General features: G+C 46.1%; 1 protein-coding gene across 1 annotated transcript in view; it reads right to left on the bottom strand.

Moving 5' to 3' along the window:
• LOC143638109 (E3 ubiquitin-protein ligase RNF213-like) overlaps window positions 1–27,690 on the bottom strand; it is a 62,459-nt gene that overhangs the window by 6,833 nt on the left and 27,936 nt on the right. Inside the window, 27 exon segments of the mRNA XM_077105622.1 lie at window positions 278–361; window positions 704–800; window positions 802–840; window positions 3,279–3,527; window positions 4,088–4,179; window positions 5,133–5,313; window positions 5,914–6,073; window positions 8,505–8,599; window positions 9,777–9,811; window positions 10,593–10,674; window positions 10,990–11,232; window positions 11,641–11,751; window positions 12,464–12,592; window positions 12,710–12,712; window positions 13,334–13,524; window positions 13,698–13,911; window positions 14,574–14,685; window positions 16,648–16,747; window positions 16,839–17,008; window positions 17,703–17,885; window positions 17,977–18,077; window positions 21,219–21,339; window positions 21,954–22,134; window positions 22,353–22,566; window positions 23,860–24,014; window positions 25,170–25,315; window positions 26,021–26,212. Of these exon segments, the coding sequence (XP_076961737.1) occupies window positions 278–361; window positions 704–800; window positions 802–840; window positions 3,279–3,527; window positions 4,088–4,179; window positions 5,133–5,313; window positions 5,914–6,073; window positions 8,505–8,599; window positions 9,777–9,811; window positions 10,593–10,674; window positions 10,990–11,232; window positions 11,641–11,751; window positions 12,464–12,592; window positions 12,710–12,712; window positions 13,334–13,524; window positions 13,698–13,911; window positions 14,574–14,685; window positions 16,648–16,747; window positions 16,839–17,008; window positions 17,703–17,885; window positions 17,977–18,077; window positions 21,219–21,339; window positions 21,954–22,134; window positions 22,353–22,566; window positions 23,860–24,014; window positions 25,170–25,315; window positions 26,021–26,212 (3,680 nt within the window).

Raw genomic sequence — 27,690 nt, 5'->3', positions numbered from 1 at the left:
GACAGGGTCATTACTAAGCAAAGGGATGTTGCTCCAGGTGTTTGTCTGGAGGCAGGGGAAGAGAAGGGAAGCCATGGGCAGCCATGTCCAAAGATCTAGGCCCTGGCTGTTAAGTTTCTAGTGCCCCCAACTCCTTTCTGATTCCATATTTATAGACTCAAGATGACTGAGGGTTACTTTGGAGGTTGATTCATGTATCTCAGCACATCCATCAACAGGATGTGTTGCCACACACACATCAGGGTGCTGGAAGAGCCACGTAGAGGAGGACACTTACCATTGGTCTCCAGTGATCGCCTCAGGGCATTCCATGTGGACAGGAAGATGGTGATCCTGTTGTGGCATAGCTGCCTTAGCCCATCTGTTGAACACAACACTTGGTAAGAGCCCCATGGAAATAATCCCCACCACCACGCTGGCCAGGGTCAAACCACAAGGCGTGTTCCCAAGAACCTGACCCTGCACCTTCCCTCACTCAGCAGCATGCCTGAGTTTCAAGTTTTAGGCTGCATGAGAAGCTGGAGAGGCTGAGGGCTTTCTAGCCACAGCATTGGCTCATGGCCATCTCTGGGATTTAGCATCCTTTGCCTCTTTCTCTACCTTAGGACCTGAGCCCCACCCTCATGTCTCAGCCTGAATGATCCTTTTGAACCACCAAACATAGATGGTCCTGATCTTTGGTTGCAGCAGACAGCAGTCATACCTGAACTGTGACTGCTAATAAAACTCCTGATGGAACAGGAATATTCATCTTCTGGAACATTCTGGAATTGTTTCACTAGATCCCTTTGCAGGGCCAAAAATCTCAGGTAAGAATTTCACCAGTCTCAGTTCTGCTTCCTGGAGAAGAGAAGATAGCTCAGTAACACTTCCTCTATTTAACTGAGAAACAACATGGGGTGTATAGATTTTAGGGCAGGCTGGGGACTTTCTGTGTAGTTTAATTTGGTCAGTGAGTTGTTTTACATGATTATACCCTGAAACTTGCAAATGGGAAAGGAGTCATCCCATCCTTTCACCAAGTGGTGAGGGATGTAGGATGAACTGGATCAAGTCCCCGCCCTCCTCTAATAAAAAGCTGCCTCAAGGACTGAGCTGGGCCCCATCTCTCAGTTTGCACAAGAATCAACTCTAGATGACCAAAGACCCAGATGTAAGACTTGACCTCTGAAGCTATCAGCAGAAAAACAGGGGAAACACTCCAAGACATTGGCATAGGTGATGGGTTTCTGGATAGGACCCCCAAACCAAAGGAAGAGCAAAATGACAAATGGGATCACATCAAACTAAAAAGTTTCTGCACAGCAAAGGAAACAACCAACAGACCGAAGGGACAACCTAACAGAATGGGAGAAATAGCTGCCAACTCTTCACCTGACAGCAGGCAAATACCCAGAATATATAACTCAATTTTTTTAAAAAAATCAAAGTAATCCAATTTAAACATGAGCAAATGATCTGAATAGACAATTCTCAAAAAAAAAAAAAGAAATATAAGTGGTTAACAAATATATGAAAAAATGCTCAATATAATATCCATCAAGGAAATGCAAATCAAAACTACAATGAGATGCCATCCTACCATAGTTAGAATGACTCTTATTAAAAAAAATAATAATATAGGTGTGTAATCTCAGCTACTTGGGAGCCTTAGGCAGGAGGATCACAAGTTTAAGGCCAACCTCAGCAAGTTCTAAGTTAGTCTAGGCAATTTAGTGAGACCTTGTCTTAAAAAAAGAAAAGGCAGGAAATGGGGGCTGTAGCTCAGAAGTACAGCATTGTTTGCTTAGGAAGCCCAAGAAGGCCCTGGGTTCAATTGCCACTAGTCCCCCACACCCAAAAATAGATGAACCCAAACATAAAATAATAAATGCTAGCATAGATGAAGAGAAAAAGGAAATCTAATATATTTCTGGTACAACTGTTAATTAATACCTCATAATAGAGAACAGTATGGAGGTTCATCAAACTAAAAAAAAAGATCTACCATGTGCTCCAACTATTCCACTCCAAAGGAAATCAGGTATCAAAGAGGTACTACATGCTCATGTTTATGTGGCACCATTCACAATAAGACACAGAATCAGCCTAGAAGGCCATCAGCAGATGAATGCATAAAGAAGATGTAGTTTAAATACATAATAGAATATGATTCAGCTATAAGAAAAATGAACTCCTGTCATTTTCAGCAAAATCGATAGAACTAGAGGACATTATGTTAAGTGAAACAAGCCAGACACAAAGACAACATCAATGCATGCTATATGCATACATGGAAATTTCACACCAATTCCCATTATGTATATAGCTAATGAATTAATAAAAATAAGTAATTTGAGAAAAATTTTTTAAAAATTGACTCTTGGGACCACGGTTGGGTGTGAGGCTGCTGAAAGGAAAGACCAAAGCCTACTGCAGTGGTAGCTGATGTGATTTTGGGTTTTGTTCTGAAGGGCCAGGATCCAGCATCCTCAGTCAAATAAAACCATGTCTTAATAAGAGATCACAACACTAACATGAAGTCCTTCCTAGTGTGAGCACCAGATGTTCCCCAATCATTCTGCTCCCTGCCAGCTGTGGTACTGGTCCATGAAGGAGGTGGTGTGAACCTCTACTGTGGCCCAGGAGAGCTCAAGTGGGTGAAAGCTGGGGATGGTTTCTGGGTCTGGCAGGTGTGACTCTACACCCCACAGCCCCATCATGCAGCACACTGCCTCCCACCTACAGGGCATAGGGAGGGCTCTGGTTTGGTTTTGGTGTACATTCTTTGTTTTTAATATTTTTTAATTGTAGTTGGACACAACACCTTTATTTTATTTATTTATTTTTATGTGGTGCTGAGGATTGAACCCAGTGCCTCACACGCGCTAGGCAAGAGCTCTATGGCTGAGCCACAACCCCAGCCCCTTGGTGTACATTTTTGACTGTTCAGCAGGCACTTGCTGGTGACCACCTACTCAGCTTCTGGGGATGAACACAAGGTATCACAGTTGAGTAACCAGTGTGGTCTCTCCTGGCCTTCCTTAGAGATCACTGTTAACCTCACCATGCACTATGTAATGTGCATATTACTCCTGTGACTTCAGCAGATGTGTCTTAAGATCTCTGCGCTCTTCCCTAAGACTCCTGATACAGGTCTTGCATTCAGAATCACAGTGCTGATGGGGTTGCTTAGGATTCTGCCTCCAGGAATGATGACTTTGAACCCAGGCACAGAGCCTCCCATTCCTCAGGGGAAGTCTACCAGGAAAAGGGGGCAGCCCATGAAGCAGACACACCTTCTGCAGGAACTGCCAGAGCACGGGCACCATCTCCTTGCCGTTTTTCTGCTCCACAACGTGCTGGAGGTACTCGACTGTGATCTTCCTGCAGCTCCAAATCTTTGAGCAATGAGCCACACTTTTCTGGGGCAGCTGGGGCAAGAAGCTTGCTGGGTCACCATATATGATTTTGGCCACAGGGCTAGAGCTGATGCGCTCATCCTGGCTGATGAGTGCGCCCACAGTCAGCAGGGTCTTATCTAGATGCTGGATAAAGAAATGACACAGCATTCTGCAAGTGAGTCATTGTCACAGACAACCAGGCAGCTCTTGGACCCACGGTAGCTCCTTAGGAATCTGCCTGCACAACCCGGATACTTGCTTTTGCCATCTTTCACTGATTGGGGGGTTCCTTGTTCATAGGGCTTTTGCCTCCACAAACAGAGTGAGACTCGGGGCCTTTATTTCACTGCCCTTTTGCTTCCTGACTTCCCTGACCTGCTGTGGATAGTCAGCTCTGTGATGTTCTCAGCAGAGCAGTCATGAATCCAGAGAGATTGTCGATGCATTTCCGGAGGGTCTCTGCCTCTTACTTTCACATCCTGCTATAAAAAGCAGTGGAGCAGGCTGCCATCTGCCCTATGGGAACTCCTGATAATCCTTGGCCTTACTTAAGACTAGTGCAGGAGAGGGATAGCAGAAGGAGGGGTTTCTCCAGGTAAGGCCTCTAACAGCCCTCCTGAGGATAGTGGGCCAACAGTGCTCACAGATGAATGGGACCCCCTCCTGGACAGAGGGCTAAGGAGTGGTCACCACTCACCACTTACCTCCAGTTCAGGCAGAAGAAGAGCTTCGACATGTTTTTCCCAATTGTTTCTATGTCCTTTTTTTGACAATTTTGCATCAAAATTTAAATGCCCTACAAAGAAAATCAAAATGTGTCTGTTACCCAACAAACAAAAAGCAGCACTCTCTATACAGTAAACACTGAATAATGTTAATAGAGATAGTCCTCCTTTTGGGGTGATAACTTCCTAAGTTCACCAGGTACTGTCAACACCAGCCTCCAGGCCTTGTGAAGACACTTTAGTCTCTGATAACCCTCCAGCCCACAGTTGTGGCCTTGAAAGTATTTTAAACAAATGGCTAAGGACAGGACGTGAATCAAAAGCCTAGGGGCACAGCAATGCTGACAGCTACCCAGAGCCACCTCACTGCTGAACACACCAGGACAAGAGGTGCTCGGCAAAATCAGTGTTGCTAAGATGGGAAGGACATGCTAATGCTGGTTTCTGATGAAGACACCCCTGAAGTGGAACAGATTCTCCGGTGGTGGTAACAGACATTTTATTGTTACTGTTATTATCTGTATGCTTTTAAATAACATTGTTCTACAATGGTACAATGATTGTTTTAAAAGACTTTTGCAAGTAAGCAAGAAGAAACTGAAATCCCTCCTAATGCCACTCAGATAACCACTTACAGATTCCCCTCACAGACCTTTGCTTTTAGCCTGGATTTAAATGTTTAGAGTAGAAGAGTTAGCTTGGCAGACAGTGTTTTGTAGCTTCCTTTGTTTATGTAACAAATTGTGTACATGTACATATTAGGTCGGGGTACAAGTGTGACATCTCTGGAAAGCAGAAGTGGGACATGTCACCTGCTGGGGTGCCACGTGCTCCCAGGGCACAGGTTAATGGTGCATGCACAAGCACCAGGTATCAGTGCTGCAGGCCCAAGCCAGGCAGGTGGTGTGTGGAGGAGTGCAGCAGCCCCTCCAGCCCCCGCAAGGAGAGCAGAGCGCTTGCTCCCACTCCTATCATGCTATTCACCAGGAGCTGAGGGAGCCTGGCCCCTTGGCCTCTTGCTTACTCCAGTCAGGGAGTGGGTGCTGCTCTTTGAGAAGGCAGCGCAGCATGAGGTGGACCACATGGGTGGTCTCGTCGGCACTCTTCCCCAGCATCTTTGTCAACTGCTCCAAGTCTCTCTGGATGTGCTGCTGCAGGAATCCTTTTGGGTCACTCACTGGAGGCTTGATGATATTTATCACAGCCTGTGAGGGCAACGAGACAAGACGTGTAGTGAGATCAATGCGTAGAGGACACAGTGAGAAGCCAAGGGAGCGAAGCACCAGCACTGGGGAGAGGGTGGTTTCTAGGTGAGGTCAGGGTGCTCTCAGCATGACGCAGGCAGCAGAGGAAGGAAGGGAGGTGAGTAGAGCCAGAGATTGCTGGCTCTGATGTCATCCTGGAGCAACAGGGAATGCTTCCCTGCACCTCCTGCAGCCACCACAAGGGTGTAGGTGACAGGGTCCCACCACCTCCCCATGCCCAGGTGTGGGCATGGACAGTTATATACTCTGAGTAGTCTATATGATCTGATTGTTGCATTGTATACACATGCTAAGATGTCACACTGTAACAAACGTGTAATTGTTTTGTGTCAGTTAAAACAGATTTTAAAAATTAAAAAAATGAGGAGGATTTTCCATAATCTGAGGAGTAGTTCCCCATTGCATCATATGCCCCAGAGGGAAAAGTAGGATCTATAACTTTTGCATTACCCTGTGGACTTGTAGACAAAAGGACTGGATGCAAACACAGCAGGTTCTTCCTATATCAACATAAGAGAGTCTAGCGGTAGCATCTTATACCTCGGGATTTTGAGTGGCTCCCCAAAGCATAGCCAGATGAGTGAGTAGGCGCATGAGAATGAAGATGACTGGGGACAGGTCTCGGTCAGACACTACTATGACATCTCTGGGTTGCGGGTGGCCTAGCACATGGCCAGTCTTGGTTCTGTCTGTGCTGTCTCTGGAAAGGATGAGAGGAAACAGGGTGAAGACTAGAGATATCTGTTTCTCCTCAGCTCCAGGGGCCTCACATGTTAATGACTAGGTTCCCAGTTTGGTTTTTTTTTTCTTTTTTTTTTTTTTTTTTGGTTTTGGTAATGGTAATGGGGATTGAACCCAGGGGCTCAACCATTGAGCCACATTCCCAGCCCCCACTTTTTGGGGGGCACTAGACCACTGAGCCACATTCCCAGCCCTATTTGGTATTTTATTTAGACAGACAGGGTTGCTCAGTGCCTTGCTTTTGCTGAGGCTGGCTTTGAACTCACAATCCTCCTGTCTCGGCCTCCCGAGTTACTGGGATGATAGGTGTGCATCACAACACCCAGCTAGGTTTCAAGCTTTGAAGAAAACACTAAAAGAACCAATTATTCCAAGCCTAGACCACCTCCCTCCACATCTTTCTCTCTTTAGACCCACCCAGCTGGATGGGCAAACTCTGCAACTTTCCCAATGTTAAATGGCTGCACGATGTGGCCATTAGGGCAGGGTGTCAGGATGGAGACCAACACTTTCCTCATGACAGCAAGTTTGGGGCATTTTTGCATCCATGTGAGGATTGTCTATGTAATTCTCAATTTTCCCAAATCAAAAACTGGGATATACAGACTGGAAAAAGTTTTCAAGATTCAAGGACATTGATAATTTAAGAAGATAAGTCTAGACTATTTTAAGCTTTGTAACAGAAAAGCCAGATAAATGGTGAGGTAGAAGGTGCTGCATGTCATCTTAAGGGAGCTCTGACAGCCACACTCATCTCAGGATCAAGCATGGGACTGTGAGATCAGATTTTTATTTTTATTTATTGTTTTCAGTTCTGGGAATTGAATGGGGGCTTCACATGTGCTAAGAAAGTACCCTACTTTTGAGCTACACCCCAAGTCCTTTCTATTTTTATTTTAAGACAGTGTCTCACAAAGTTTTCTGAGCTGGCTTCAAACTTTCAATCCTCCTGCCACAGCCTCCTGAGTAGCTGGGATTACAGGTGTGCACCAATATTCCTGGCTGAAGGTCAGATTTTTATCTAGTTTCTGAATCTGGTATAGTTAGCCTTATGTATCTGCAGTTCTGCGCCTGTGAAGTCAACCAACTGTGAATCAAAAATATTCAGAAAGAACTGTGTACTGAAGAGTAGTTTTTTTCTTGTCACTATTTCCTAAAAATATGATAAATGGGTATTTACATAGCATTCAATTTGCATAAAGTATAATAAGAAACCTAGAGATGATTTTTTAAAAGTCTATGGGAGGGCTGGGGATGTGGCTCAAGCGGTAGAGTGCTCACCTGGCATGCATGCGGCGCTGGGTTCGATCCTCAACACCACATACAAATAAAGATGTTGTGTCCACAGAAAACTAAAAAATAAATATTAAAACATTCTCTCTCTCTCTCTCTCTCTCTCTCTCTCTCTCTCTCTCTCCCCACCCCCCCCTTCTCTCTGTCTCTCTCTTTAAAAAAAAAGTCTATGGGAGGCCAAGTACAGTGGTGCACACTTGTAATTCCAGTGCCTTGGGAGGCTGAGGTAGGAGGTTCACAAGTTCAAACCCAGCCTCAGCATCTTAGTGAGACTCTATGCAACTTAGCAAGACCCTGTCTTTAAATAAAATATAAAAAGGGCTGGTGTTGTGGCTCAGTGCTTAAGAACCTTAGGCTCAATCCCCAGTACCATTAAAAAAAAAAATGGTTTACAGGAGGATATTTGTAGGCCACAAGCAAATACTGTGCCATGACATATAAAGGAACTGAACATCTGGACCTGAGTATCTATGGAAGAAAATGTCCTGGAAACAAGTCTCCACAGATATGGAGGAATGGCTGTAGTTAATATGACTGATTACAGGGCTCGAGCTGGAGCTCAGTGGCCGAGTGCTTGCCTAGCACATGTAAGGCACTAGGTTCAATCCTTAGTACCGCATAAAAATAAATAAAATAGTACATGTATGAAGACACGAAGGATGGGGCTCTACTTTGTGTACAGCCAGAGATATGAAAAATTGTGCTCTATATGTGAAAAAAAGAAAAAATAAAATAAAGACACTCTATCCATCTACAACTAAAAAAGTTTCTAAAAAACACTGATTACATGTGTCTTTCACTTTTCTCAAATTAAAAAAAACAAAACAGGGAAGGGGTGCAACTCAATGGCAGAGCTCTTGCCTAGGATATGTGAGGCCTCGGGTTCCATCCCCAGTACCACAAAAATAAAACAAAGCAAAAAACCCAAAAAGCTTCAGCACTACATGACTACAGATGTGCTTGATGTGGATCCCCAACATGACACAGCCCAGATGTAGAACAGTGGTGTTAGTGATCCTATAATTCATATGATTCATCTGCTGGAATGGACTGCCCAGCGCCTCAGGCTCCAAGGAACGGAAGCTGAGTCCACATACCTGATACTTTGGAAGCCAGCATGAGGTCTATGGTTGATACCTCCTATTTTAGCACCACAGTCAACACAGAAGCTCTGCTCCATCAGCTTGCCACACTGGGACATAGGGAGGACACACATTCAGCACTGCATCCAGCATTGGTACATGTGCAGAAGCCACCCTGCATAGGAGGTGGTGTGTGCCACAGACTGCATCTGGTGCATGTGTGTGTTAGGGAGGAGAAGGAGCCCTGGGGAGAGGGTGGGCACTTAACCACATATACTGTTCATGGGCAAATGTGGCTTCACTTTCCAAAAATAAAGTTTTTTACTCCCAAGTAGAGTGACTAGTGTGTATAGCCCCATCTTCCTTTCTCCTATTCACCGCCTTCTCCATCCCTGTGTCTAGCATGCCAGCCTCTAGAACATCGTTATCTAACACCAGGAATGATGGTGTTAATAACTTCTAAGCAGACCTCCTCACATCCACTGGCAAAACCAAAAAAAACCCAACCATAAGATTTGCCACCACTAATGGGCCCAGGTTTCCAAGTTAAATGGCACCCCACTACATGCTATGAATCATAGCCACAGCAGGCCCCTCCAGCTGCAGTGCTCAGACCACAGAACTCAGTGATAAGAGGGGCCCTGGAATCTCTTCTTATTTCACTCCTCAGACAAGGAAGCAAGTGGGAGTCAGGAAGGGAAGTCACATCAAGGAGCATCCTGTTCACTTTAGGGAGCAGCACACATAAGTCTAGTCCAGCAGCAGCATGTTGCTCAGCAAGTGCAGATAGAGCAGCCCAGGAGATGCCCTGGAGTCCCAGATGAGCAGCCTGTGCTTGTCTCCCAGGGCTCATCACCCATAAGTCTTTCCTGTCCTCTCCTGTCCTTTGGTCTCTAGCCCACATTCCTCTCTGACTAGTGAACCAGCTGAGGGTCTGTGTGGCTGAGCCCTGCTGCAGGGCCAGGGAGGGAGGTAGGGCTCCCAGCCAGCAGCACCATGGCATCCCAGGAGACTTGGGCAGTGCCTGCAAACATTCTTGGGCATCACACTGGGCTAGGGGGTGCTGCTACACCCAGTGAGCTGAGGCTAGGCGTGCTGCTAAATATCCTGCAATGCACAGACAGATCTGCAGGAAAGAATCATGTTCACAGTGCCATTTAGACACTCAGTTGGAACACCCTGAGTAGCCCTCAGAATACACCTATGTCTCCCTCATTCCCTAGGCCCTCCTTCCCCTCCCAGATGGGAAATGCACATTTTGAGCCTCCCCCAAACACCATGGCTCACCTCTCCTACAGAACATGGATGACCATAGGGACAAGCTGTTCAAAGAACAATAGGACACATGTTAGCTAGTGAGTCTCCACCAAATGACCTCTGTGGGAAGGGGAAGTTGCTGCCCTCCTCTCTAGCCCTGACCAACAGGACACACAGCCCATGTCCTCATGATCTCACCAGAAGCCTTGAGCCATGCCATCAGCTAAGTTTACTTGACATGTCAAGTAAACTGGAGCTCAGTGAACACATGTCATCAGTGAAAAATGTCTGCATTTAGCTTTCAGAGAGAGGTTAGATTCCATACACACACCAGGGGTAACTTAGTGGCAGCGGGGATAGTGTTTTATACTTTTATATTCTCTTGGATTTTTCCTTTTATGGCAAGAGAATGATTTTGAACAACTTAAAAAATAGTTTTAGAAGGTTATTTACTCAAGGCAACAGCATAACTCACATAAAGTCAGAGGTTATATGGCTGTCTCCCAGGTCCAGACTACAGGAAGCTCTCTCTGGGTCAAAAACCCCTGGATTGTGACTAGCCTTTGAATGAGCCTCAATATGGTCCCCAGGTCCCCCTTATTCTAAATGGCATGTTCTGCCGAGCAACAGTGCATTCCAAAGGGTCTTGTCCCATGACTATGCAGGGAAATGATTTGGTCATCTAGCCAGCCAAGTCTGTGGCCCTTGAACCACCAGGAGGAGGCAGGTGACATGGGCCTTCAGCAGAACCTTGTGAAGCCAAGTACAACCTCATGTCTGGCATGGCCGCAGGCTGACCTTCCAAGCTGAGAGGAGTGAGACCCTTCCTCTTAGACCGATACTCACTATACCAGTGGACGCCTTCCAGACCCTCCCACTTCTGGGCTTGAGCCAGCAGGTCTTCAGGCATCATTGGAAGAAAAGCATTCTGAAAGACCAAGAGCAGAAGTGGCCCTGCTGAGTGAGCCTGTGGGCTGCAGCTGCAACCCAGCAAGAGGGACAGAGTGAGAAAGTTTCTTCTCAGCTCGAGAGCTGTTCACAGAGGATGAACAACAGCTCTGTGTGAAACAGCAAAGGGTAGGGCATGTTTTCACCAGCACTGTGCTGAGGATCAAGTGGGGCAACAGGGCAGAGAATCTAGAAGATGGACAAGTCGGAGAGTTCCCACAGCCACCGGCCAGGTCTCAACATGAAAAACCCTGAAGTTTCACTGTGAAACCAAAGTCATCATCATGCAGCTTACCACCATGCTGGCTGGGGAGAAGGCCAAGTTCCTCAGGGGCACCAAGACTTTGCTCTGTCCACACAGAAGGACAGCCGCAGTGTGAACAGCCATTTCTGTCACTGTTCCTTCAAGACTGTCAGCACCAGGGCCCGCGCTCAGCAAGGGCAGAGTGTTGGCCACGAGGGATGCTGCGAAAGGCCTAACCCCTGGAGGAGACAGGATCTTGCTGTCCTCAACGAACCTGCTCACAGCCTCGCATTGATGGCATGAAAGATGTTTTTCATGTTAGGATATGTCAAAGAAGAATACTGTGTGAACTTAGGGTTTTCTCTTTGAAAGTCACATATTTTGATACTGAGTGCACATCAAATATCAAGGTAAATATATTTAAAGGATTACTAATGGAGGAGAAATTCTTCAGGAAAGAGAATTTTCATATAAAAACACAGCAACCTCATTCCTGAGTGCAGATCTCAACACTCTGTTTTGATAAACATTAGGTAATGTTCCTGAGACTGTAAGATTTAGGGTTAACAGAAAATAGTTCTTCCACGTAACAAGGGTACACCCTCTTTTATCCTGATAGGAAATAAAAGTTTATGACTTCTACTGTGCTCAGAAAGTCCCTCCTAATCATGAGACTGAATCAAGCCCCAATGTGTCACTCACCTCTGGCTTAGGATGGAGGTTCAAGTTGTGGGAGCAGTGGAGAGCAGCCACTTCTCGGAACAGCGCCAGCAGCAGGTAGACGGCCTGTTGAGCTCCGGGGCTCCTGCAGGCCTGCGGGTGGAGCGTGGAGCGAGCACTCAGAAGCTACACAGCGCTACCTGGAGCAACCTTCCATGGGCCACGTACCATGGCCCTCCACGCACATGACTGTGGCTATGAGTTCAGGTTAACCTCAGTGCACAAGGGCCAGGCAGTCATGATGGAGAAACAGAAGTCAGCACCTGTTCTCCTCCAACTACTTCACTGGTCTTGGAAATGTTTCCTGAGAAGTTTTTCTATTTCCTCTTTCCAGCATAAGGCCCAGATAAACTGGGACTCAAAAAGGAAGCAAGACCAGAACAATTTAAAGATTAGAATCCTGGGGCTGGGGTTGTAGCTCAGTGTTAGAGCTCTTGCCTAGCACGTGTGAGGCACTGGGTTTGATCCTTAGGACTGCATAAAAAGTAAATAAATAAATAAAATAAAGGTATTGTGTCCATCTACAGCTAAAAATATTTTTAAAAGATTAGAATCCTAAATCCCTGTATCAACATCAAAATAGACACATAAGCATATATGTGGATTGTGAATCCATACAGCTATGGATTTTGCTAATTGTCCTGACATCTTTCACTTACCAGTGAGACCATAGGCATCTGCCTCCTGGCATATAGTGTCACTCTAGAAGCTGTTCAGAGGCCCTCTCCACCACATCTGCATCCTTTGACATAACCAAGGTCAGGGGGGCGACCTGCATCAGGGAGAATCTTTGAGCCCATCCTACCATAAGAGCAGCCTCGAGGCCGGAGACCTTGCACTCGAGCATGGCTTTGCCCACTGCATCACGAAGTGCCTTGTACTTGTCCCCATGCACCAGGTATTGGTCCATCTGGCCCGTGTGGTCTTTCTGCAGCTCAAAAGAAAAGGGTTAGTCATGGTGGAGTGGGTTGAGGTGTTCTGCAAGGCCCATCTCCATAGGCTAAGAAAGACAGCAGACACCACTGGAGGCTGGAGGTAGCTCAGCTGGGACTCCCTATAGGGTCCAGGCATGACAGTCCTGGGAGTCTTCAGGAGCATGGCTTCCACAGGGTCGGAGAGCCCAGGGAGGAGGGAGGCTGACCCTGGAGCTTCTTGCTTTCTTTACACATGGCACCACCCCAAAAGAGGTGACAAAAAACATGTCATCTTTGAGTCCCAGTTGGTCATATTAAAGATGCCAAGAGCTGCAGTGCCATATTTTTTAATCCTAGGACAGTAAGAATTTTCAAATTTTTGAGCACTGGGAACAGAGAAGCCTGAAAGCCAAACTCATTACACTTGTCTCTCAATTCTACCCACCTCTGCCTGGCACAGAGCACAAGACACAGCCTGCAAGAGGTCACCTTTTAATTTACTGGAAGCAAATATTAAAAAAAAAAAAAACTCTTTCACTTTCCCTGAAGTGAAGCCTAGATAAACAATGAACCAGAAACACACACAAGTGTGCACACACATGTATCCATGCCTACCTTTGCCCTATAGCAAGTGGCCTAAGCCCACCCTGAAGCAGAGACCAAGGACCAGATGCCTGCCTGTGTCCTGCCTGTTGTAAGGGCTGGGAGGGTGAGGAGTAGTGCCCATAGCTTGCCCACTCTGCCAGGGACCTGAATCTCACCTGCTGTGCAATGACTCCCTTGGGAAACACCCACTGGCACCGATGGCCCTCCCTGGAGAGGCTTTTCACAAATTCCATCCCATGCAGGCTCGCGAGCCTCCGGACGAGGTACACGCGGTGCCAGTCGTTCCCTGCCTGGGTGCAGAACTGCTGGACATGGCGCAGGTAGCACTGCTGTTCCTCAGCCAGCTCTGAGAGTGCAAGGAGAAAGCTGGTTAGCGACTGGGGACTGAGGGCCTGCTTCTGGGGAACTCAGTAAAAAACACCCAGAAGAGGGGACCATGGTAAGGTCCAGCAAGACCCTAAGGACAGTTCCTGTCCTTCTGAAACTGTAGCTAACTTCTCCAAGGTAGAAAAGACCTGCCTGATCCCTCCTGAAACTCCAAGAGGAGGTCAGAAGCTCTGTCAAGACACAGGCGAGTCCTGGCCAGCTCCTGCAGGTACTCTACAGATGCCGCAGTGGCAGGTCCTTGGCCTTGTCTCCCTGAGGAGCAGGTCTGTAGGAAACGGCCTTCCTCCCTCAGGCAGTCGAGTTCACTCCTTGTGGAGTAAGCACTGGTCTTCTCCTGAATTGAATCCTGAGGAACAGAAAACAAGAAAGAAAAGGATATTATACTTTATAACAGGCAACTCCCCAATCTTCTAAAATTGCCAGTGAGAATTCAAGGGAAAATAAAAATCATTATTATAGATCTGAGTATAAATTTTTGGTTCATAGAAAACAATTGAAAAAGCAAACCTATGAGAAAAAAAATGTGTATAATCTTGAAATTTGGAAATAAAAATATGAAGACATTAAAAAGGATTCATGATCTCGCCAGCTGGGGATGACCATTGCTAACCCTGATGTATAATCCTCCAGGCTGTGGAGTCTTCGCTTTGCACTACACGCATGTGACTGACAATGTAGTCACATACTGCTTAAAAACAGGGACACCTGCAAGAATGCATCCTTAGGGACTTTCAATGTTGTGTAAACATCAGACAGTTTCAGATACTAGGCAAGGATCTCACGAGACCACCATCACACATGCAGTGAAGGAAACATCACCAAGTGGCTCCTGACTGTGTGTGTGACATCTAAGAGCAGGGCAACGTCTTTGAAACATCTTTCTTTTTCCACACGGAAAAGAAACATCTGTTAATTATACTGAATAAAGCTGCATTCTGTCAGTTTTCAGAAACTCTGCCACTGCCTAAACCATATGGTTCAGATGGTTTTAAGAGGCAGCCGGCTTACTTCTAGGCAGTTGATGAAGAGCATGTAGAGTTCGGCCTTATCTTCAGTGATGAACGCTTTTTTCTCTAACAGGGACAAATAGGCTTGGATGTAGTCCTTCACTGCTTGGAAGCTGTGAAAAGAGAAATATTATTCCTGGTGATGTCAGGATCACCCTACACAAAAGCGCATCTATTAATCTATTATCCATCTATTTCTCTGTGTGAGTATAAAGGTATAATACATACATATGCAGGTATATAGGTTTAACAGCTTTTTATTTAAAATGCTTGCACACTCTTGGAGGAATATGAAATTCCATACTGCAGTTCAGCTGTTCTCAAACATTTTGGTTTAGGGCTCTTTTACAGGCTTAAATTTTATTGAAAACTGCAAGAAACTTTTTGTTCAAGTGGGTCAAATCTATCAATGTTTATGGTATTAGAAATTAAAACTAAAAAGTTTCAAGAATATTTATCAATTCATTTAAGATAAAAAGAATAAACCCACATGTGTTAATGATGTTTAGAAGTGTGGCTTTTTTATAGTCCTATAATTCTTGGAAGCCTTGTTTAACAGAAGTCAGCTGACTTCCTACATCTGCTTCTGATGCTACATTGAAGCGTATAAAGAAAATCTGGCCTCACACATGATGTAGTTGGAAAAGGAAGAATTTTTAATAGTCCTAATATATATTTGGGGTTATTCTTTCTCAATACTGTACCAACACTTGAAAAGTGATCATTTCTGAAGGGTGGTTATGGGACTTGATACCATGTCAGTTATTTTCATCATCAACTATATTACCATTCCGTAGACTACTCTGTTATGAATTTTTCCCAGTGCTATGGATTGAACCAAGGGCCTCACTGTATGCTAGTCAAAAGCTCTACCACTGAGCTGCATATCCAGCCACTATATCATTTTTTGATTCTGTGACATCAGGCATTGGTCATTTGGAAAAGCTTTGGTTTGCTGAGTAAAGCATATCTTGAGATGTTGGCATCTTTTTAGTCTACAACCTGTTGTTGTAGATACCTACCTACATTCATCAACATCACCAGAGATCTGTGGTCTGGTGGTCACTGGTTCAGGCAAAACGGCAAGGCCTGAGAAAAGCAGCCAATTCTTATCTGGAGACATTTAGGAGTGGAATTCTTTGAGATAACCACTGTCCTCTGGTATGCAATGTTTTGGATCTATTTCCTGCTTCTACACAACATTAAAAATCACAGCCTCAGGCTGAGGTTTTAGCTCAGTGGTGGAGCACTTTCTCCTCAGGTTTGAGGCACTGGGTTCCATCTTCAGCACCACATAAAAATAAACAAACAAAATAAAGATATGCATTCAACAATAACTAAGAAATATTTTTAAAAAATCGAAACCTCAGGGGTTGAGATTTAGTAAGGCTCATATGTGAAACTGGCATTTGAAAAACTACATATACACAGTGGAGAAGATGACCATGACTATGGTTGCAATTTCCTTCATGCAAAGAAGCTTTGGCAAAGTTACTGCAAATATGGACATGTTGAATAGGCAAATTACTGTCTCAGGATTATTTTTTAAAACTCTGAGGTCTGGGACCCCCTCCCCACCAAAGGGTCTCTGCCAGCACGCTGAGAATTGAAGCTCAATGAACACACAGGATCAGCCAGAGAACACCATGCGTGAACATCACTGACCGCGTGTCTAACTGAGAAAACACATAGTCCACGTGCTGTGGAATCTTGACCTGGAGGACACCGAGGGTAAGGTACAGTCTGAGTTACCACCCTGCAAATCACACCCTGGGGTGGCCATGAAGTGAGGGTCAGAACCACCATTCCTAATGCATGGGTTCTGCATGTTTCACCACACCAAGGGTCCTTCCCAGAACTCTGTCTTCTTACTTTTACCAGACCCTGGCAATGCCCAACTCACATGCACACAGGGTTCAGGGTCTAAACATAATCAACAGAGACCAGGTTTCCTCACACTGAAGAAACTTTCCCAGATCATGAGCTAGGATATTTGGCAGCACAAAGACCAAGCCCAGTCCAGCCCGGAGAAGCTGAGGCCTCAGACAAGTGTGCCTTCAGGGAGCCGCTCCCACCTGTACTTCAGGAGCAGCTTCAGCACCACGGAGCGGATGACAGGAGTCTTATCCACAGCATCATCAAATGGCGAGAGAGACTTGGTGTGTTCCCAGTATCCTTAGCCAGAAAGAAAAAGGTGCTACTGCTCATATCATGGCACAAAACAGAGAGGAACTGAATCAAGGTTTGAAGGAAAAAAGTAACTCACGTTGGGGAGCATGCCTCAAAAGCTCCTTCCGCACAAAGAGTAGAGACAGCAGCTCATCAATCACACTCTTCTGAGGAGGGGTACTGTCTTTGAAGCACTTGGTAAAAACCAGATCCATGAAGAAACTGTTGAACATCTGCCGGAACTGGGCATGTTTCCCAATGGCCACCCTGAGGAAACAGTGAAAACCCCAGTCAGAGGATTCAGAGAGTGTTCCCAAATCCCTGCATGCAGAATGATTTGAGATTCAGACAGCAAATCATTTTACATCAACAGATGCAAGTGTCTACTTCTGTTGATATAGCTTGTCTTCAAAACTGCAGACAGTTTCTACACACATCTCTTTCAGGAACGCCTCCATCATAGAACCAGACAAAGCCTGTCCCAGAACCCCTTTACTGGGAGGAAAGAGAAGGCAAAGCAACCAGTGATGGAGCACGACCACGGTCTGAAGCCCACAGCACCATAGCTCTCTTCCTGCAGCTCCCAAACACTGGGCAAGAGCAGGTGTGTGGCTTGATGGTAGAGGGCTTGCTTGCCTAGCCTGCACAAGGCCTGAAGTCCACCCCTGTACACACCACTCAGATGAAAAGGAGGACAGAAAAGCTGTATCTAAGTTTCTCGGGTCTCTTTCAAGGGCTTCATTTATTAGTTTCTGAATTTTGCTGTCTCAAAATGTTGCGGGACATGTGTGTCTTGGGGAGAGGAATTCTGAGGTACCCAAATGGGAGTCTCACTTCAGAGAGTTCTTTGAAGCCAGGCTTTTATCAGATGGAGGTTAATAGAAATTGAATTTCTGAATATTATATTTGAGAAAAAAGGACAGAAAAAAGAGGAAGACTTTTAAAGAGAAAAGTGTTTTACCTGTGCTTTTGGGAAACTGTCATAGAGAACTCCTCTGGCAGGACAGTTAAACAGTAGGGGCAGGTCATTTGCCTGGAGACGAGCCAGATCTTGATGCAAGGCAAGCAGTACACATGGCCACAGGGCAGACACACAGGATCTTGAGCATCTCCCAGGCAAATGAGGCATGGCTGCACTCCAAACCTGAAATCCAAGCAGGTGATGGGCTCCAAGGCAGATGCCAGCACCCCAGGGGCAGCAATCCCTCTCGCCTGGAGCCCAGACCCTCTCTCACCTGGCCAGGCTCTTGCTGGCTTGCTCCTTGCACTCACAGAGAATGGTCATCACAGCCACAAAGGGCCTGTGGGTCTTGAGGTCAGAGTTCTCTTGAACACACTGGAGGAGAAAGGCCTGGTGAGGGGTGGCACCCATCGAGGAGGGGCAGGGGTCAGCTGTGCCTTGGGGCAGCCCAAGGCGTCAGGGATTCTTAGCAGTTTCCCATCCTTTTATCTTTTTGTGGCTCTGCTGCTTTTAAAAGGGAAGAACCAAATTCCCAGTGTCTAAATTTTCCCTCTTCCTTCCTTTTCTTTTCAGGTCTGCCCCTTCCCTTCTCTTGATTAATTTCAAACTTTAAATGATAATAATGTAATGACCATTGCTACACACCATTAAGCTCTGAGAGACCTCAGCATTTTTGTAATATTGGCTTTAGATCTTATTTTATTTATTTACTTATTTAGAGATGGGGTCTTGCTGTGTTGTCCAAGCTGCTCTCAAACTCCTGGACTTAAGCCATCTTCCTGCCTCAGCCTCCTGAGGAGCTGGGCTACAGGTATGTACTGCCACCCTGGTTATATCATATTTTAAAGTAACAACACATAGATCCAGTTGTGGCAGCACAGGCAGCCCTTTCTAAATAAGTGTCCCCCCTCCGCTCCCAGGTAACCACATTCCTAAGTTTCTCTGAGGTCTTGTGTGCCTGTGTAAACATCCTGCCATTGTCCTGTGCCATTCTGCCCTTTAAACCCTGTGGCCTGGGAGGCCCCACTGCAGGCCCAATTCTGTGAGTTCCTGGTTGGGAGATCAGCTGCAGATCACTGGCATTAACCACTGTATGGCAGCTCCCATGAATATTTCAGATACCTCTTTCCAGTAATGGATATTTAGTGTGTAGTTGGGTTTTCACGATTCTAAAGAGTGCTGTACTAACAGTCTAGCGTATGTCTACTTCAGTAAAAACAAGAAGTTGGGCTGGGAAGCAGCTGGGTGGTGCAGCCCTTTCCTGGCATGAATGAGGCCCAGAGTTCCACCTGAGGACCACAAAATAAATCAAAGTGTCTCCAGGACACTCATTTAGAAATGCACATCTTCAGCAATGCAGGATAGTGAATTTAATGATTTAATGGCTGTTTCTGAGAGTTTGTGGTCAGGCATGATATTGAAGCCAGAATTAGACAGGCTGATGGGTCAATTCAGAGAATGGAAGGATTGAAATGTTAATTCCTTCAGAACACTTCCTCCACCCTCATCAAGATAACCTGCCCCTGCTCCAACATGTTGCTAAGGTAACCTGTCCCAGGGATTGTCCCTCCCTATAGGGAGTTTTAATTAAGCCCCCTTCCTGCCCAGATCACTCCACTTTGACCCCTCCAGCCCATCTGCTTTTCACCTTTTGGCCATCCCACCAAGCATCTTCTGGGCCTAGTCACTTACACAGGAAGGAGAGAGATAAAGGAGAAGAGAACAGGAGAACAAAGGAAGCCTAGAACATATAAAAAGGCAGAACACCCTCACTTCTTGGGATACCAGGATACCGGCTATGGCCCCCTTCTGTCTTCTGGGAGAAGTCTATGTTACCCATTTTTAAATATGCTTTATATGCTTGCCTCTGCGTGTTTCTCTAATGTTCAAACTTCACCATGTAAGGAAGCAAAACTTGTCACTGGTAACCCGGGGTATCAGTGTTAGTACTGATGTTCTATAAGGGCATTATACAAGTAAGAATAGTTCCCTATTGCTACTTTGCAGAGGGTATATTTTTTCTAAATCATACATTTTGTCAAATGCTCTCTTTACCTTTTGAAATTATTATTTAGAGTCTATTTTTTAGCTTATATAACTCATGACATCCATAGATATTTTTTAGCCATCCTTGAATTCCCAGGATTGATCAAACTGGAAATGATGTGTGTTTATTATCCTGATAAATTTGATTTGTTAATTAACAAACCAACTCAGCAATGGATAAAGGACTTAAGACATTTCTCCAAAGATACATAAATACCTCAGAAGCACAAGAAAAGGAGCTCAGCATCACTAGCTATTATGGCAATGAATATCTAAACCCTCTGAGGGCTGGGGTAGTAGCTTAGTGGTAGAGCACTTGCCTAGAATGTGTGAGGCTCTGGGTTCTATCCAGAGCACCACAATAAAATAAAGGAATAAATAAAAGTATTCTAAAAAAGCTCTTCATTATTAAAACATTATTCTTCATTATTAAAAACAAACTTCTTCATTATTAAATTTTATTAAAATTCTTCATTTTTAAAACAAAACAAAACAAAACAAAAAACTCTGAACTAGGCAAGGTGGCACATACTCAGCGATAAAGAAGCCTGAGGCAGGAGGATCACATGTTCAAGGCAAGTCTCAGCAATTTAGCCAAATCCTGACTCAAAATTTAAAAAAAGGCTGAGATGTAGCTCAGTGGTAGAGCACCCCTGCATTCCATCACCAGGACAAAAAAAAAAAGAGAGACAGAGAAATTTAATAAATTAATACTGTGAGTCCCCTTCTAGTTATACATCCAAAAGAAGTAAAAGCAGGCCTCAAATAAGTTGGTGAACACCAAAGTTCAAAGCAATCACAACAGTCACAAGGCCTCTGACATTCTGGTCAAGTCTGGGTATGCCAATCTATTACCTGTGTGCCCGCCTGCATTTCAAAGGCTGCATACCTGTCTACAATGGCCTTTCTCAGACACCCTGACAGTGGGCACTCTGGAGGTCAATGGCATTCCAACCACAGGATGAGATCACACAACAGTTACCCTAGCCCAGGTCATGGGGTGAAAGAGGTGGGAATCTGGTTGTGCTGAGTGACCATTGTTGCCAGACAGCCTGGCCACAGAGATGGTGGCTTTCTCTGAGGGGCACTGGTTGTGCTATCATTGGCTTTATCTGGTGTTGGGAGCAAAGGCTCAGTGGTTTTCTATTCCCGTGGTCCAATGAATTGCGTGTATTTTGAAGTCCCCCACTGCAGTGGCATTCTCCTGCATCACTTTCACCCTGCTCAGGGTGGTGGTGACTTTGTCCCTGAGGGCTAGGATGCTGGCCTGCTCTAGGTCAGCTTGGAGGTGGGTGGAGCCTAACTCTTCAGCTCTTGCAAAGCATCCACAAGCAAGTTTCCTGCAAAAGTCCCGTTCTACATAGTCATTATTATCCCTAAGTGACATGCCACGATACAGCAATCAGGCAGGGCAAACTCATGAACAACACATGTCTCTGCATCCCACCAAGAGACATGCCCAGTGCTCACCTTGTCTAGTGAGAAGACGTACTTGGTCACCAGCTGACCCAGCTCAGGAATCTGGCTCCCGGTCCCCAGGAGCACGTGTTCCACAAAGAGTGCAATGGAGAAAACACGATTCCACTGGGTTCTGTCAAAAGAGGGTATTACACACTCAGCTCCAACAGAGAACTCTGAGACAGGAGGAGGGGATGAGAAGGCAGGTGTAAGGCAACACGGGAAGGCGAGCTGACAGGAGGGATTATCCACCAGCCCTGCCCTCAGCACTCCCCCGGCTCTCCATGCAGGCAGGACTTTGGGTCTCACTTTGCTATCTCAGCATGCTCAGCCTCTGTGCTCACTCTCTCATAATCCTGCACACAGTGAGTTCCTCTTGACCCTCACAGCATAGCACAGGTTGGGACCCTCCCCACCCTGAAGGCCTGCCCCTCTGCTTGCTCTGCCTGCCCCTGTCCATTCTAATGGCTCCTTGCCACCACAGTGGTTCTCCAGGTGCAGCTGAATAACCTGCCTTTCTGTGGCTCTGGGGCACCATGGCCTCCCTGCATGTGGTTATCCTCTTTCTCAAGCATCTAACGAGATGCCGGGCACTTGACAGGGTTCATCAAGCGCAGAGTGAGTGCACAAAGAGCCCTTCCCGTGGCAGGAGCACCTGCTCACCCTGCTGCCAGGTGTGCCAGGACCTGGAGTCCACTGATGATCACAGGCCGAGCATGCCAGGGAGAGTCGGGCTCTGGGTCTCACCTGACCTCCACAGTGACAGCTCTGGCTATGCTCCCACTGCCTCGAAAGTACCCATCCGAGCAGACAAGCTCCAGTGGTATGGACAGCTTCTTCACCAGCTGCAGCCAGGCCTTGGGACTCGGCTTCAGGGTGTCTCTTATCAGCATTTTAGCACAGGCCATTGCAGCCAACACATCTAGTGGGAAGAGGAGAGTGGTCACATGACCCCACAGGGCCCCTTAGACCAGAGGTCCTGGCAGAGTGTGTCCTTGCATTCCAGGCTCATAACCTGCTCCTTTGGGTCTTGACAGGAAGCACTAGCCAGCTCTTCCCAACACCTCTGGGCTATGCTGACTCCCAGGCCCCTAAAGGGTCTCTCCTTGTGCTCCTGGGGACAGGCGCCTCCCGAGGGGGGCTGTACCATCTCACTGCCAGCCATGTCGTGCTTCTGTACAACTTCAGAGAGGCTCTGTAGAATCTGTGGGTGGATAGTCAAGATTCTGGAGAAGTTGTGCAGCCGGGTCTTGAAATGTTGATAGGCCAGGTGCACCCACAGCAGGTAGAGCCCTTCCTCGGGCCTCTCTGAGGCTGCTCGCAGCTCACAGACACAGCACCACAGAGCCATCTGCAGAAACTGGGGTTTTGAAAGGTTTTCAGTATGAATTTTTAAATTATAAAGAGATGTTTTCCTGTGGGAAATCAGAACTATTCAAAAATCACAAAAAAGAGAATTACAACCCAGACTTCCTATCTTTCAATTGCTTTTCAGTAGAGCCTCTAGCCATTTTCCGAGCTGTGCCTTTCCTCAGAATCATTCTCAAATCAAGATCACTGTGTTCCTGATTTTTTTCCACTCAAGATTAGATTATGAGAATCCTCTATCACTCATTATCTGTGCAAACATTGTTTTTCAACGGTTGCAAACAACCATTTTAAAATGGACATACTATAATTTGTCCCTTCTTCATTTATTGGGCATTTAAATTGTTTCTAATTCTTCATAATCAGACAAAAAGCAGGAAAACCTTGCTGTGAGCACCTACCTGGCCTCTGATGAGTAGCGGTGGGGGGGGGGGGGGCAGGCTCTCCAATCACCCTGCCATGTGACCACTGCTCAGCATCTGCCCAGGAAGCCTGTAAGCCCTCCCTTCTTTTTGAAAACTCAGTTTTGCCAGATGAGCAGGTACAACTGGCATCTAGAGACTCTATATGTTCTCTTGAGTCACTGGTAGGGCTAAGCATGTGAGCAAAGCTTTCTAGAAACTTGCACAATTACACCCTGTGTACCTGCTTGTGACTTCTACCCATTTTAAAAATAAGAGTATATTCTGCTCCTTCTCCGCAAACTCCTCACTAACCTTTCGTCATGCTGGCTAGAGTATATTCTCTCATATTCTCCATCTTCTTTTTCTGTTCTGCGTGTGACTACCAGGCAGCTGAGTTTCCATCTTGGGCTGGGCTCTGGCTCTGCAGTAAGCACCTGCCTGATGGGACTGAGGCTCTAGGTTTTCTCCCCAGCACCAAAAACAAAACCTATTAATCTTTCCACTGAATTTCACTTATTATTCTTACCTTAAGAGATCAGTTACATATTTATCTTAATTTTGTCAAGAGAAACTCAACAATTTCAAGAGGGGTGATACAAGGAATCTGGAAAGCTTCTCAAGTTACTAGAATGTGCATTCCTGGAGGCCTTGGGGAGTGATGAGGATTGGCCCTGTGTTCTGAGAAGCTCAGGGGACATTCTCAGCCTAGTGTTCTGCATGGCTTCATTCTGTTCTAATGAATGCCTGGCACTTGACAAGTGCAGATGAACCTACATGGTAGCACAGATGAACCTAGCACTAGCTCTCAAAAGCTGAGTTCCCATGTTTGCCCCCAGTCCAGACCATGCAATTTCCACACATGACCTTGAGTGGATACCTACCTTCAGCTCCTCCCAGGTGGACACTCTCATGGTGAAGAGCAAGAAGTCCCTCAAGTAGCACTGAACCAGCTCCTGCTGCTGCTCTCCAGGGAGCTTGGCAAGAAACATGCCCAGGGGAGTCTGCTGGAAGATTTCTACTAACTTATCTGACCGTCCTGCAGGGAGGAAGCCAGAGTGGCTTGAGACAATTGAAGCCACAAGCTGAGAGAAGCTTGCTCCCCAGGAAGGAGAGCCATAGGCTAGAGCAGCCCCTGTGGGTGACTCAGAGACAAAGTGATATTGGTTGCCTTATGGGACTAGAGAGTGGTGGATGTATAGACTAGGGGACACAGAAAAAAAGGCAGGATCAACATTCAATTTAGGCCATGTTAGCCCCAACAAGAAAAAAATATCTGAGGGAATCTGAGTTTTGTGCTGCACAACTGTTCAGTGTAATGGGCTCTAGTAACCCCGGGTTCCTAGGGAATCAGGACTGAGTGGGCTATTCATCAGGGCTGGGGCCAGAGACTATGCCAACCAGGGAGATTTGCCTTCCAGCAGATGGGGAGTTGGCTCCCAGCTGCACACTCTGCTGGACCAGCAGGGTTGGGTAGGGCATTGCCCCAGGTGAAGAAACACCCTCTCAGCAGGGAACAGACTGCTTCACATTGGTTTAGGATATGCAGCAGAATACAGACCCAGGAAAACAAGTTCACTTTGAACATACTGGTTCTCTAAGTAAATGTTGAAAAGATGAGTTCATGTGTACATGAAAGATGACTTCCAAAAACAGCCCTACCATTGGCTTTTCTGGAATGACTATGGTCAAACTCAGCCCCCAGCAAGTGACAGCAAAGCACACACTCTCTAGCTTGTGTGACTCAGGATGGATGAACGGTTTAGCATGGAAGAAGGGGACACACTTTCATTGCTAGAATTTGCTGAGAAAGCTTAAAGGGGACCTTTCCTGGGTTTGAGCCTCAGGACAGGAATGGTCAACTTGCAGCAGGTAGCAAGCCCCGTCCCTGCTGGAACATGCTCCAGTTCACCAGCCTGCTGGTCAGTACACTACTAAATCACCTCACAGGCTCACTTGATGGTGTGACTTACAGGCTTCTGACTTCCTGATGACTCTCACTCCTTCAGCAGAAATTTCAAAATGAAGGCAGGACATGAACTTGAGCCTATTCCACATGCAAAGTGTGAAAACTACAAGTCCCAGAATTTACCAGGTGCTGGCTGCTGTCTGCCCACTGATGGTCAGGCAGTGTCTTTGTGGATAAAGGCTGCTTCACCAGGGCTGCATTGGGCCCATCTTGAGCAGGTCTCACCTTTTACATCTATGATGTACTGGGCCTGGACCCAGAGCTCTTCCACATAGTCCCTGATTCTCCAGCTGAAGGGGACACTGTTGCAAGCACCCTCGGGAAGGCTCATATAGTTCTGCATCACGATGGAGGACATCTCACTCTTGGATCTGCAGTGAGGTGAGGTGAATGAGAGGTGAAGGTGCTATGGGCCAGAGGTGGCTCCATGGTAGAATGCTTGCCTGGCATGTGTAAGGCCCTGGGTTCCATCCCCTGCACCACATCAAAATAAAACAAGGCTGCATAGACAGTTGCTGTCTCCTTTTATGGCCAGGACTCCTGCTGAACAAGAACTGGTGGGCTACCTCATAACCCCTGTTTATAGATAGAATGAAAGCAGGCCACCTATGCAGGGCCTAGGAGGGGCCCAAAGCCTCAGGCAGAACCAGGTCTCCAGTGCCTGCGCCTGTCCCTCCCTTGCACCTTATTGGCCTACATTCCAGAACTGAAGTCCCTGCAATCTGAACAGGAAACTTGGGAAGGCCCCGCACAAAACAGGGATACTGAGTCTGGTCTGATCAGAAGCTCGAGGTTGCCATCTCTGTCGATGAGAGAGATCATGCATAATGGAACATGAACATGATTAAGGACATATTCTTTCCAAAGGGCAATGTCCCCACTGCACACAGAGTCTAACCCGGCTTTCTGAGCTATCACAGGTGCCCTGAGAGAAGAAAATAAGGAGAGAGGAGATGGAACAAAGGCCTGCAGCATGCCATGGCCTCTAGGATGTAGAAGGAGCTGGCTAAACGTTCCTTGGAAAACAGAGCCTACATTCTCAAGCTACTGAGGGTGACGTGTGGATTTTCATTCACCTTATGTTATTCATCACAAGCGGAATGTTCAGCAACTTAGTGTTACTAAAAAGATACATCCACAGGTCCCGGGCCCAGGCTGGTGAGTCTGGTCTGATCAGAAGCTCGAGGTTGCCATCTCTGTCGATGAGAGAGATCATGCTGGCCAGCAGAGGCGTGACTGTGCCTTGGACTCGCTTCCAAAGGGTATGCCTGCAGCAGAGTGGGACAGGGGATAGGGGACAGTGGCTCAGTATCACAGCCAGTGCTGTTCTTGACACCTCCTTCCTCTGTGTCAACAAGCCATCTAGCTTACAAGCCAGGGTTGCAAATTGAAGTTTCTATCACTTTTAAGTACAAGAGATTCACAAATGCAATTGTCTTAAGATTAGTTAGCAGGACTGGATAGAACTTAATTCTACATCTAATAACAGTAACTAGTGCCTTGAAAAGGTGAAGAAATATTTGCTGCATTTTTATATAATTTTTTTTCAGAACAAGCCTACTAGGTTCTATAAACAAATCAAATAAGGACCAACTTCACTAAAAAAAATTAAATGAATATTTTAAGGAAAAAAAAGTAGCTATAGATAAAATATAATAAAGATGAAGAGATCAAACTAAATTTGATACAAAGTTAAATAAGAAAATATGTTTATCTAGAATTCGGCTTTTCTTATAGGTGTTTCTGTAACTAACCCTGAGTACTTTAGACTGACAGTGCTTAATTGGTTGAATTAACTACATCTCACGTTCATGCTAAAATGATATATTTTTTACTCATGATAAAAGACAAGAATTAATAAATATTTGTTTTGGGGGAAAAAAGTGAAGCCCTTTGTAGGGAATTTTTTTTTCTGGATATATAGTACACAGGATTCTAGAGATAACTTAAAAACATCTACTGAGAAAAAAAAAAAAAAATCCATTAGGCAAGGACAATGACCTTGACTTAAGACCCCAGACTAGAACACACACAATGGATGTGGGGGAGGCGGTGAAAGGGGCCCTGGGCCGAAGCAGCTGAGAGCCCTGAAAAGTGCTCCAGAGTAACAGTCACCACAGAGGGTCTCCAAGAGACCAAATTTAAAACAACTTGAGAATCAGAAAAAAAAAAAAAAAGAAGGCAACAGGCTGCATAACATGATGAACTAAAAACCAGAGGACTCCTGGCCTAAAGGACTCCAAGGAGGCTGGCTATCTAGCCCCAAGGGTATGTGACATTAAGTCCCGGACACACAGTGCTGGTGAAGTGTCATGACATCCTGCCAGCCTCAGAAATGAGCATTGAGGGTACCATGCAAACAGGTCCAGTTGTTCTTGGGTGTTGCTGGTGACCACGGGGAAGAAACTGGTCTCGGGTGCTGTGGAGACCTTGGGGCAGTGAAAAGGGAGGCTGGCAAACCCAGCAAGACCAGAGCAACAGTGGCAAAGGGGCGATGGGACATGGCTTGGACATGTGCTAGGAAAGGGAGACAGACCATTCAGGGAGACAAAAGCATGTTCAGTTTCTGGGCTCACAAACTTCCTTCAGATAATGTAACTAGGAAAGAAGTCAAGGAGCACTGCAGAGCGAACTTGAAACAGAAAACTTCCTGTGGTGAGGAAGCCAGCACCCATGGGCCCTGGCCTCCCAGGACTCTGCCTTCGCCAACATTCCCCCTGTGGGCCACGTGGTGCAGCAGGCCTGG

Source organism: Callospermophilus lateralis, chromosome 17 (assembly GCF_048772815.1).
Source record: "Callospermophilus lateralis isolate mCalLat2 chromosome 17, mCalLat2.hap1, whole genome shotgun sequence".
Taxonomy (NCBI): Eukaryota; Metazoa; Chordata; class Mammalia; order Rodentia; family Sciuridae; genus Callospermophilus; species Callospermophilus lateralis.
Note: the sequence above shows the minus strand (reverse complement) of the source record. Positions and strands in the feature narration are given on the sequence as shown.